The sequence below is a fragment of the Lipotes vexillifer genome, unplaced genomic scaffold (assembly GCF_000442215.2).
Source record: "Lipotes vexillifer unplaced genomic scaffold, Lipotes_vexillifer_v1.1 scaffold341, whole genome shotgun sequence".
Taxonomy (NCBI): Eukaryota; Metazoa; Chordata; class Mammalia; order Artiodactyla; family Lipotidae; genus Lipotes; species Lipotes vexillifer.
The window spans coordinates 993,413-1,006,849 of NW_006797957.1; the positions used below are offsets into that span (position 1 = coordinate 993,413).

Below are 13,437 nucleotides of genomic sequence, written 5' to 3' on the forward strand. Positions count from 1 at the left end.
GAATGACGGGGGGCGGGGAGGCATGAAACAGGTAAGGGGGATCAATTGTACTGATGAATGATAACTAAATTTTGGGTGGTAAGCACGCTGTAGTGTATACATGAGTAGAAATATAATGTACACATGTAACTTACATAATGCTATAAACCAATGTTACCTAATAATTTTTTTAAAAAACAAACAGGACTATTTTAAATCCTATCTGGACCTTCTGCATTTTCTTTATACTGTTAAAAATTAACTGAAATAGTTACATTCTTTTTTCTCACCTAATATGAACAGATGAGCAATGGTTAGAATTATGCCCAGCTCCCTTGTAAATTTACAGTCCAGGGCTGTGATCAAAGCACCCACAGAAGAAGACTCCAGACAGACTGCCCAGGCTGCACATCAGCATGTGACTGAATGTCACCAGATCTCAGGTTGCTGGAAATTATCACATCTTCCTTGCAGGGTTGGTGACAGGATTTAAATTGGAGCATATGAGTAAAGGGCTTAGCACAGGATCTATTACCATCATTACTATTGCAGTAGATAGCCTTCCTTCTACAGACCCCTGAAATTAGGAAATAAAGCATTTAGCCTATGAGTTAGCAGCATCTTAAAGACATAGAATTCTGAAATGGAAAGCAAGGTTACTCGTCATGTCTAACTCCTCTGGACTCAAACCCAGAAAACATGTCTCAGCTGGCAGCCTCAGCAGCAAGTTTGAGACCAAAAGCCTGAATTCCCAAAAGCCAGTGCCTTCCCTCGCCCAGATGTGTGAGAGGAGTTCCAGCAGTGAGACTGATAGGCAGATAACAGGAGAGAAGCAGGGGGTCAGCACTGACACGTATGGCCAGCCAACCTTAGGTCAGGAGTCAAGCCAACTCACAAGTCCGCCCCGGACTGCACTGCAGGTGGACCTGCCTCATTCTTCTCCAGCCAGAGCTTCTGCTCCTATTCATTCACAAAAGGAAAATAGGGCAGGAGACCTGTCTCTCCTCCACATGCTTCTCCTTATAAACCAAATTTTGAGTTCAAATCTCCAAATTTGCAGAGCTGGAAAAACAGTCAACAGAACGAGACTGAAATTGCCCCTCTGAATCCAGTGACTCCAAGCAGGCAGCTGGCCTTCCATCTGCTGATCGGTGGTTCAGGCTCCTTTGAGAGAAGGTGGTTCACTAGTCTTCACTCATACCAGGGGTTCGATGCTTTCCTGCTCTCAAACCTTGGCTCTGCCACTTCCCCACGTAAAATGCACCTTTCTCCCTACCACATCTTTGCAAATCGAAGCATCTATAGCAGACTCCAACATGCCCTGCCCACATGGCCTCAGCATAACACGCTGAGGGCAGGTGACTGGAAACACCTAAGATTTCTGGCTTTTTTCTACCTGAGAGGAGGCACGAGGGACATACTGAAAAGTTATTGCCCGCAGAAACAGCTCTCAACCAACAACAGACTGGCACTTGGTGAACAAAACTCCAGCTTCCTCACCCCTCAGTTCAATAGTATTCTGGCATGTTCCAGAGGATGAATCCATGGACTCCCAGGGTTTCCTCAGTGGGAATGAGCCCCAGTTGGGCACGTGGGAAATCACCCTTTTTTAGCTCCCTTCCCTTCCACTTGTCACTCCTCAGCTCCCTAAATGTATTTCCTTGCTTCAGGATCTGCTACCAGGGGAACCAAAACCAAGACAGCATCCTTTAAGAAAAACATTAAATCTCATCTTCCCCATAAAACCTTCCAACACCAAGGCTTCCCAAGTCACTTCCTATCATGTTTACTATAATTTGTATATATTTTAATCTCTTTTCTCTGCTATGGGCTCTCGGAGAGGAGGGATTCTTTTACACAGCTCTGAATTCCCTGGGTTGCTCAGCACAGTACCTTACACAAACTAGATGCTCAATAAATGTTTGTTGGCTGAATAAAGAATGAATTAACCATGCTAATCAGCACGAAAGCCAGGGTCTTTATTTAATCTAGCTGAAACTACATCAATGTGGCTGTTTTCTTCTTTCAAAAGCATTGCATGAACTACATTTCATGAGCAAACTACTGTGGGCATGTATTTCTTTAAATCAGCATTTTCTAGATATTCATCTTAAATCAAATAGCCCCCAAAATCAGAACAAAAATACCATAAACTGGGTGGTTAAACAACAGAAATCTATTTCTCATACTTCTGGAGACTAGAAATCCAAGAACAAGATGCTGGCTGATTCAGTTCCTGGTGAGGACTCTCTTCCTGGCTTGCAGATGGCTGCCTTCTTGCTGTGTCCTCACATGGCAGAGAGAGAGGGAGCAAACTCTCTGGTGTCTATCTTATAATAACACTAATCCTATCAGATCAAGGTTCCACCATATGACCTCATTTAACCTTAATTACCTCCTTGGAGTCTCTATCTCCAAATACAGTCATATTGCAGGTTAAGGCTTAAACATAGGAATTTTAGGGGGAATTCAGTCCACAGCATGGAGCATGCCTTTCCAATTAGCAGACATGTATAAGTTCCACACATTATCTTAGTTAGTCTTTACAATAACCTATAGCTTAAGAAGGAAACTAAAGCTTAAGAAGCTAAGAATATATCCATACAATGGCATATTATTCTGCTACAACATAAATGAACCTTGAAAATATTACACTACGTAAAGAAGCCAATCACAAAAGGTCACAAGTTGTATAAATCCATTTATATAAAATGTCCAGACTAAGAAAATTCATAGCGACAGAAAGTAGATGAGTGGTTACCAGAAGCTTGGGGGGAGGGGGTGTGACTGCTATAGATACAGGGTTTCTTTCTGGGGCAACAAAAATGCCCTGGAATTAGATGGTGGTAATAACTGCACAACTCTGTGAATATAATAAAAAACATTGAAGGGAACACTTTAAAGGAGTGAATTTCATGGTGTGTGAATTGTATCTCAAACTATTACGAAAAAAAAGTTAAGAAATTTGCCCAAGGTCACACAGCTAGTAAATGACAGCCTCCAGATTCAAACCCAGGTCTGTTTGACTCCAGAACCTATGCTCTCAACCATTATGTAACTCTGATCACAATTATTCCCAATTAACATTTGCTGAAGACACCAGCAAATTTAACTCTAGGTAATATGGCATAATTCCAATCACACATATCAGAGAGACAATCTTCAGACTCCCTGAGGACTTCCAAGGATCAACAATATACATTAAGAATTGCTGGGGACTTCCCTGACGGTCCAGTGGTTAAGAATCTGTGCTTCCACTGCAGAGGGCACGGGTTCAGTCCCTGGAGATCCCACATGCCACGGGGTACAGCCAAAGAAGAAACAGAATTGTTAATCTAGTAATCCTTTTTAAACCTTATGTAACTTGGAACAATGGTCATTCTAGAGAAAAAACAAAACAAAATTGAAAAGGGGAGTATCCTGAAAGGAGTATGAGAAAAGATCCTCTGAAGCCACAACTAGGGCTTTTCGGGCTAAAAAAATGTAAACCGAATGGTGTGATGCCCATGCTTCCTGCCCTCCAGTGGCGTCCTACCCAAATGCCTCCCCGTGGACAACGGCCCTCCACAGTCTGGCTACATGGCTTCCTCTCTGACCTCATCTCAGTCTCCCACCATCCCCTGCCCCCCGCTGCACTCCAGTCACATCAGCCTTGGTCCTTCTTGAACGTTCCACATTCTCCTCAGCACTTGCTGTCTCACAGTCCCAGCTGAGTGGAACCTTCTCACCTTCCAGCCTCATGTGGTGTCTCATCTTGGATGATCAGGTCTCAGCTAAATGTCCCTCTTCAGAGAGACCTTCTGGCTTCTGTGACATCTAAACCACACTGGCCACTCCCAGCTGAAGTCTCTTTCCATCACGTAGCCCAGCTATATGTTTTTCAATGCACTCGTCTTTATTTAGTGGCTCACTGTCCGTCTTCCCCTGGAACAAAGCCCCATGAGGGGAGACAGCGAACTTGTCTATTTCACTCCCAGCAGCATCAGCACCTACAGCAATTGCAGGCATAGAGCAGATGCTCACTCAATATTTGTTGGCTAAGTTAAAACATGCACCTCTGCCATGAGATGCCTCAGCAAGCCAAGGCCTCACTTGTTCAATCCATGAAAGCACAGACTCAGAAAGCTCGCCTCCCAGGAACTCCCATCAGGGTAGCGTTCACAAGCTGGCAGTCCAGCCCCGGTGAGGTCATTAACCATTTAGATTCTTCAGATACCACTTTAATTAGCTTATGTTAACACCTTAATGCTTTCTTTCCTTCACTGAGCTCGTATACCTATCATACACCTTTTGCCCTTCCCCACCTTAACCATTTAAAATCGTAAATAGTGTGGCAACGACCACCCTTTGGTGGAAATGAGATTCCTCTTTGCTCAGAAGCTCTTTCTCCATGACTGATTTTAAAAATTCTCTTGACTCTTCACGTTCATTCTAATGGAGCAGCCATTGAAATTTAGTGAATCACAGCCATCGAAAGTTATTTAAAGTAGAGACCCACCCTGGCCAACACTTGTCACACTCTTACCCAATTCCCTTGTCTCTGGAGGTCATGTGAGCATTGCACACACACGTTGCGCTCAGAAGGCTCGGGACTCTGAACAGGGGAGATACTATGTGATTACAGGTCTCATGGTCTCCCTCTCACTGCATTTACTTGTCCCTACAGAGACCTCCATTTTTTCCTGGTCCTGTTGATCTCATCTCCATTCTTACCCAAACTGGATCCTGATAGCAAACTACCCTAGTTATTCACCAGTATTCAAAGAGCTCTGTCTCCACTGCTCTTCCTCTGAGTCACCACCAGAAAACATGAACCAGAAAACATCCGCACTACAATCTACCTTCCTCCCCCACACTGTGCAGTGACGGAGTTACTGAGCACTCCAGGTTAAAAAAATAAAATAAAACACCATCAGGTACAAAGACCAACACATAACATATGACTTCTAATGAAGATTGCTCATAAATTCTTTAACATGACCTTGGTGAGCTTCCTCACCCATTTCTCTCCGTGTTAGCCTAAACTTTCATCATTTTCCTGACTCAAGCCCAACTCACCCTCCTTCTCCATCCCAATGGTAGATAATGCCGTCTCCAAGAAGAAAGAAATCTTCAGAGATGCACTGAACTCCATCCCTTCTCCTACAAGCTTATCTCTACCTGCATATGCCCTAATACCTTCATACAAGTTAGGAGTGAACTCTCTCCTGGTTCAAAACTAAGTTGCCCTTGTGTTCTTGCTCTCACTCCCTTCTATCTTCACCCAGATCCTGCTCCATAAATTATCTCCTCTCTTCTGTATCTTCATCTCTCACTCTTAACATCTCCATTTGTCAGCCTAACACTTGCTCTGTTATCCCTGAAAACCCCTTCCTAGACCCCAATGTCTTCTTCTGGCTACTACGCTAGCTCTCTTTCCTTCTCACCCAAACTTACCCAATGAGCAATGCTGTCTCCAAACCATCTCCTCTCAATCACTCCCAGCCCACTGTAACCTGGTTTCTGCCCCAAACTTTATGGAAACTGCTGCCTTCAGACCATCAGTGATTACTTAATAGGTAAATACAAAGGCAATCTTTGCCCGCTATCTCACTAGACCATTCTGCTGCATGTGAGGCTATATATCCCAACTTTCTGTTTTGAAACTCTCTATTCAATCATGCTCCTGATTCTCCTCCCACTACTCTCATCACTCATTCTCTGTCCCTTCATTGGCTCCTCTTCCTCTCCTCAACCCGTAACAATCTGCCCAACTTATGCTCTCCTTATTTTACCCACCCCTCCTGAATGAACATGGTCTCATTCACAACCACGTTTGTCATTAACATTCATATGGAAACTACTTTCAACTCTACTATCTCTAGCCCCCACCTCTTCCCTGAGCTTTAGACTGTTATATCCACCTACTGCCTAGACATGGCTTCATGTATGTCCCAAAGCCCCTGAAATCAGTTATGTCTACTCTGATTTCACATTCTTTTCTCTTCACCATTTAACCTGTTTTTTCCCTGCGCTGCCCATTTCACCTGGATACCACCTTCCACCCAGCTACGCAATCAAGGTACCTGTTAACTTTAACTCTTCTTTCTGCCTTGTCACCCACATCAAAGCAATCCTAATGATTTTTATCAATCGAAGACTCCTTAAAAGCATTCCCTCTCCATGCCTTTCAGTACTTCCTGAGAACAGAACTTCTGTTTACCTGCTTACTTCATTTTTCACAGTCTAGGGGATAATAGCCAAGCACTGAGCATGACATACAAGATCTTGCATGAGTTGAGCTGTCCCTGGGCCTACCTCTTCTGACTCACCTCCCTCAACCTTGTAATTTACCAAGAAGTTCAACAAAAGACTCATGCTCCCTTTAACATGCCCCACTGCTACATGGCCCGCCTCCTTAGCACACACTCTCTCCTCTGCCTAGAACACAATTCTCCATTCTCTCTCTCCCTCTCTCTCTCTCTCTCTCCCTCTCTCGCCCATCCATCCCCAACACTTCCCTTCCTCACTAGCACTTGCCCTCCAAGATTTAGCTCAAGCATCACCTTTCCTAAGATGCCTTTTCACACTCCTCCAGCCTGGAGAGCTTCCTCTCTCTAGTGCTACCATAGCATTCCATGTTTATCTCCAGCACAACCAATTTCACACTGCTCTTAAAATTATACGTTTATCTATTAACCTCTCCCAAGTAGACTATAAGCTCCTTAAGGCAAGGACTGCTCATAGTAGGTGCTCAATTAGATTCCTCTGCATGTTAAATATTAGTGGTAAATAATTTTCTGATGTGCCTCCAGACCTCTAAGTACCCTGGATGTCCCCATATGACCCTTTCGCAGGCACAGTGCTGACCCAGCATGGTGAAAAGGAACTCAACCAATGCTCAGCAGACTCAAAGAGGAAAACCTGCAATATCTTCAACACAGGAAATTCTGAGTTCTGCTGATTCATTCTGACTTAAAGCTGCAATTACACTTGAGTAAGGAGCACCCAAGCTGACCCTGCATCTTTTTTTCTGCAGAGCTCACAGAATTTGGCACACAAGAAATTTAATAGTTGTTCTTTATAGCCTTCTGCAATTTCTCAGATATTGACTGTGGTCACCCACACTGTAGTGTCTGATAGCATTACGTGGTATTTTTCTGGCAAAAATTCAGTCTTGGTCAAAATACTGATGAGAGTTTAAAATATGGACTGGAGCTTCTTAAGCTAAAGAAAACCATGCAGGAAAGCTCTTTCACCAAAGAAAGGCTCACTGCTGGCTCAATTCGAGGCTGAAGAGCCCTGCTTAAGGCAACAGCTCTTGTTCGTGCTTTGTACAAAGACATCTGTGCAATTGGTTCCAACTTGGGAAATAGCATTTAAATATCAACATAAACACATGCTCAGAGAAAAATCGGGTAAATCTTCATCAGGACCAAAATTTCTAACAAACTGTATTAGAGCAAATTACGAAGCAAAGAACCTTCTCAGAATAGGTATTTGCAAGTCATCATTTTCTTCTGTTCTTCTGTTCTTCATACAAAAGTCATGTGAATTGCATACTGAATGGTAAAGTGGAATTTCTAGACTGAAGTCTAACTATACTTGAGTCAGTAATTTATCATGCTTGCTATATATTGTAAAGATTATAGTTAGCACTTAATTAACTAGCATTACTTTAAATATTTGTTCCATTTAAAATCACAATATCTAAGAACTGTATTTGAGATTTTTAACAAATTAAATGTTAAATGCCTCTTCTTTCAGGAATAAAAAGACATTAGTATTATTAAAAGAATTAACTTCAGACTTTTATATTTTTCTTTAAGTGCTGTATGACATAATCAGCTAGAAAATATCAGTTGCTTCAACAACAGACATTATTTTGATTAAAATATTATCAAGAAGTAGAGTTTTACTGCACTTACTTCTTAACAGGATCATAACTAAATACTTACTTGTTCAGTGTGAGGTCAAGAATGAATTTGGAGCCGAAGGCTTCAATCTGGAAGCTTGCCTGGGCCAGATGGACAGCCTATGGATTCAAAAAGACAGAAAGAACCTTAGCTTACTTTCCTATCTTTAAAGCTGATTATATTGATATCAAGAAAGATATTTAAGAAGAAGAAAATTTTATGGACTGATTCATTTCTTTATGGATCCTTATGTAACAATTCATTTCTTTTTTTTTCTTTTTTCTTTTTTTTTTTTTTTTTTTTTTTTGCGGTATGCGGGCCTGTCACTGTTGTGGCCTCTCCCATTGTGGAGCACAGGCTCCGGACACGCAGGCTCAGTGGCCATGGCTCACGGGCCCAGCCGCTCCGTGGCATGTGGGATCTTCCCGGACCGGGGCACGAACCCGTGTCCCCTGCATCGGCAGGCGGACTCTCAACCACTGTGCCACCAGGGAAGCCCAACAATTCATTTCTTTAAGAAGAGATCAGGTGCATTGTCATGGCCTTACTTGGAAGACCTAAATATCTGTGCAGCAAGGAACTAATAAAAGTCCTTTAAAAGGGTCCCATAGTGACAAAGATTAAGAGCAGATTCAACTGGACTTTCAAAGGGACCGTGATGAATTATGCAAAAGTCTGACTAATTAAAGCTTGATTGCAGCCTATTCTGTGCACAAAGCTAACCGATTCTTTCTGCACACCTAAGTGAAAACTCATGTCAGCACTCTGCTCTTCATCAGGAATTGGAATTTTCTCTAAATGATGTATCAGCAGAATGTGCCGGTAAAATGGGATAGCACAACCTATTAACTTCAGAAAGCACTTCAAACCAGGCCCTTCGTGGATAACGAGAGTTTATATTCCCCTTTGAAAGTCACACATTTACAAATACTGTCCTCATCGTGATTTAATCCAAATACAAAGATAATCTCATCTAAACATGAATCATATGTTCTAGGTATTAAAGATTGGTATAGCTCACAGAAGCGTCTTGCATAACGTAAATTAACAAATCAGTGAAGTTTTGTTAAGTATTATCCAAGGTAAAACTCTCTTTTGTCACCCAATCAGGAAAGAAAAAAATAAAAAGGACAAGGATACATGCAACACCTACCCCCTACACACACACAAACCTCCTTTCTCCAGACCTCATTCCTAAGGTACAGTGGGTGTCGTGTGTGAAGTGCTACATGCACGGCAACCAGACACTTTCCACTCCCCCTTCCCTCAATGCCACCTCATGCTCCTCTTTGCCTTTCTCCTCCACTTCGAATTATAGACATCCTCCAAGGACAGCGCAACGCCATTACTTTCCAGGAAGCTTCCTTCACACGCCTGCTGGGAACGAACTCAGGACTTCAGGAGCACTGCATTTGTCCCTCCTTCCACAGTGATGTATGATCGCTTCCCACCCTGGACGGTTTGCTCCACAACACATACCACAAGGGTCTTTCGAACAGTTGTACATTAACAACCCTTCCCCCAAATACATGAACTTTCAATTAACTAACCAAGTATTTATTGTCAAGACTCTTTTACCATGCCAAACCTATAAAATACTATAAATAAACCATGACTTCTACTTCTTGTTAAGAATAACTGCTGATCAGACAGTCACTCTGTAATAAATAAATAAAATTAAAAGGAAATTAACATATTAAATTTTAAATACAGAGCAATGAGAGAGAAGGCACCTCAATCCCTAATACCACGGGACGCCATGTCTACCCCAAACAACCATGTATCAGTAGAACAGGGTCATCATCCTTGATCTGAGCTTCCTGTATTCAGACAACTCCTTGAGAGAGAAAGAAATTTCTGTCTTGTCAGGTATGGTCTCTGTCATCTGTAGCAGAACCTCTATTTATCTACTATAAATATCACAGAGTCTTTCATCTAAATTCATTCTGTGTCTTAAAGCATTAATTTTTGCATGAAAATTTTTATTTGATGAGTAATTTGTACAAGGGGAAATTTTTCATCTCTGGGTCCCAAAAGTTTAAAAAAAAAAAACAACCTTACTTCCTGAGTATAAGATAGATCTTTAGGCATATTTCTCTTAAGAATATTAAATAGTAGAGAAGAGTTCATTAATGGCACCCTGACCTAAAAGAGGTGATAAATGTACTTCTTTGAGCATCTTTATAAACAAGAATATATTGTGGTAAAAAGAGTAACTACACATAAAACAAAAAACTACACATAAATTATGACTTAGCAAAACTTCCAAATGAATATTCCAAAGAAAAGTGTTTTGAATTCAAATTTAGGCAAATCTCTGTATGTCTGTTATTGCTGTAAAGAACCTCCCAGCAAAAGGCTCATTTTACAGCAAATAAGCAATGAGACAAGTACAAACCCCAAGAAAACCCTGTTGCAAAATAGCGTAGCCCGGTAGTAACTGCTTACTCCATTTGAAAGAAATTGCTCAGAGTCAGACAATTTGATCGTTGTTAAATACGTTTATAACAAGTCAATGTGACAAGCTTCAGTTTAACAGAATTCAATGAAAGGGCTAGCAAATAATATTAATACTGGGATTTTCCTTTGCTTATTTTATTTACTCCTTCCACACACACGTGTTGAGTCCCACCCTGTGTAGAAAGATGGCTGGGACACAGCCCCACGCTCAAGGAAGCGGCAGCCTCCGGAGAAGCAGGCAGGGCTGCCATCCTCCGTGTGCCTAAGGGGCCACAGGGACCAAGGCTTCAGTGACAAGGTGCGGTTTGAACAAAATTTTTTAAAATGAGTAAGAATCTTCCTGCCAAGAGGAGAAAAGACATTCGGCACCTGGGAGGAAACATCTGTAAAAAATAGAGTAAAAAGGGGGCTTCCCTGGTGGCGCAGTGGTTGAGAGTCCGCCTGCCGATGCAGAGGACGCAGGTTCGTGCCCCGGTCCGGGAAGATCCCACATGCCACGGAGCGGCTGGGCCCGCGAGCCGTGGCCTCTGAGCCTGCGCGTCCGGAGCCTGTACTCCGCAACGGGAGAGGCCACAACAGTGAGAGGCCCGCGTACCGCAAAAAAAAAAAAAAAAAATAGAGTAAAACATGAATATGGAAAACAAACTTTAAAATTTTTTTTAATGAATATGGCCTGTAGATAAATGGCTTTTGGAGGAAATGTCAAACAATGAATCTGAAAAGGTGGGCAGGAGACTGTGGGGCTTTGTGTGACGTGATCAATGACGTGTCTGCTCATATATACACACACGTGGCCAAGACACAGAGCTTTCTTTTAAATGTCCCCCACTTAGCACAGTGTCTGGCATATGTCATCATCATCACCATCCTCATCATCATCAATAACAACACTATGATTCAAACATATTGACAGATTACTTTCCACAACAGCTGAAACAATTAGTGCAATGTCATCAACAGCATTCTTGTTTCTCCATAGGAAAAAAAATCTGATTTTGTTACCTTTATCGGGAAGACTGTTTTAACATTTGAATTCACTTTAATGCTGAGAGGCATCACATTTTCCTATAAAATGATTTAAGATTTCCTTAAACATTCATCTTCCTTGCATAGTTAGCAAATGGAATTAGTATATTCATCTAAAATATCTGTATCCATTTTAAGTAATTTCAATCCAGTGATGTATGTTATTTTTCTTACATTCCATTTCTCTTTCCTTTGCTATACATTCTGCATTTGTACACAGAGTACAGATTCTTCTCTAGACCAAAATAAATACCTGACAAATGCTACTTTTCCCTACCATTCTGTTATTTCTGCTCTGTCCTAGAAATGATTAAAGTAAGTTTTAACTTCTGGTATCTCTATGCTATTCTATATCAACTGATCTGTTTTTCTTTAACAAAATACCATGCATATAGTTTTGCTAATTGTCAATTTTAAATATGTTTTCAAATCAGGTAAAATGAGCCCTCATCATTATTGTTTTACAAATTACATCTTTTGATATTATTTGTTTTTATTTCATATTAACCCACTTCTTCCAAATGGTAGAAAAATTAGAAGAATGGCTGGGATGGGTAGAAAGTTTTTGTAATATACAGCCATATCACTTATGGTTTATTAAATATTTTAGAGTTGACTAACTGACCAGCATCACTGAAACCCACTGAAAACACAAAGACTACCTCAAAGAGTATTGCTCTTCTTTTACAAAGAAGGACCTGCACGGCGAGATTTAGGAATGTGTTCAGTGATACAAAATCACAGGAATACTTCAGAGAAGAGTTCGTGAACCACACGTAAGGTCATAATGGGCTATTTTCTCCACTGGGATATCTGCTAAACAGACTTAAAGATTAACACATGTTTTTACAAGACCTGTCACTGTAATAGCACTGTGGAAGAATGCAGGGTTTTAAAGTCAAAGAGCGTCATTTCATGACAAGAATAAGCACAACCCTGGGCTCAGAATTACCACCCTGAAAGACTGAGAACAGCTGTTGCCTAAGCACTTTGAGATTTTTCTTTTGACTCAGGATCTGGCACAGGGAAATTACAGGAGCTCTATAAACAGAAACAACTAAACTCAATTACATACACAAACCTCCTTCACTGAAGAACAATTTATACATCTTAACAGTGTGCTTTTGTTTTTCTGTTTTTTTACCTCATGGTATCATATTAAATAACTTTAGAAGACTTTTAGGTTCCTCACCTAAGATTGGCCTTGCATCTTATCCAGCAATGTTATGCTACTAAGCAATCATAAATGCTCGGCTTTGGGTAAGGTACATTATATAAGCTGAAAGACACAGTTATGTTTTCTTGGGACTTATAGTCTAGAATAGTTAACATTAATATGGACATGAAAACAAGAGAAAAAGATGACTATCTACTTACGGAAATAAAAAGCAGGTATTTCCAGGATATATATGTTTTCATGCAAAAATGAATACCTAAGAAGTATTCAATTAGTATTCTTTACTACTTGTAAGGAGTTGTAAATTCTACAGAGTGTGTGCATAACTGAATATGGGAAATGAACAGTTTACACTCTCTCAGAATTCAGAAAATATTACAAGACTGAATTTCAGTAGAAAATGAGCAACTTGAATTGAGATGTCTACTATCAATCACAACATCCACTGAGCATGTATTTTACTTTACTATGCTCTATAAGGTACATGGTTTGGGTAACAGAGGAAAACTTAGAAGAAGTTTCCCTGCTCTTAAGATATACTCAGTTTATTTAAGGAGACACTCATTTAAGTAACAAAGGAAACATATCCAGAGTGGCATAGCAATAAGACAAGAAAATGCTTTACAAACAGAGAGCAGAAGACCTGGAAGGTATCAAGCAAGCCTGAGCAGACACCAGGAGGATGACATAAGCTCTGCTTCCTAAAGAGGAGAGCTATGGGCTTCTAGGAGAGATGGCGCTTGAGAGAGAAAAATGCTATAATTAGAGTTAGAAGCCAGATTAATAAAACTGTCTTCTCTGCCAGAAGGGATCACAGAAAACGTAAAACAGGTAAACAGTTGATTACTAATGAGACTGTAGGTAAATATTTTCTTTTTCTTTTTTTTTTTTTTTTTTTTG

General features: G+C 40.8%; 1 protein-coding gene across 1 annotated transcript in view; it reads right to left on the reverse strand.

Annotated features, from left to right (window-relative positions):
- The window catches only part of ADAM23 (ADAM metallopeptidase domain 23), a 162,835-nt gene that overhangs the window by 110,267 nt on the left and 39,131 nt on the right, over positions 1-13,437 (reverse strand). Inside the window, exon 3 of the mRNA XM_007469990.1 lies at positions 7,917-7,993. Within this exon, the coding sequence (XP_007470052.1) occupies positions 7,917-7,993 (77 nt within the window). The remainder of the gene's footprint in view (positions 1-7,916; positions 7,994-13,437) is intronic.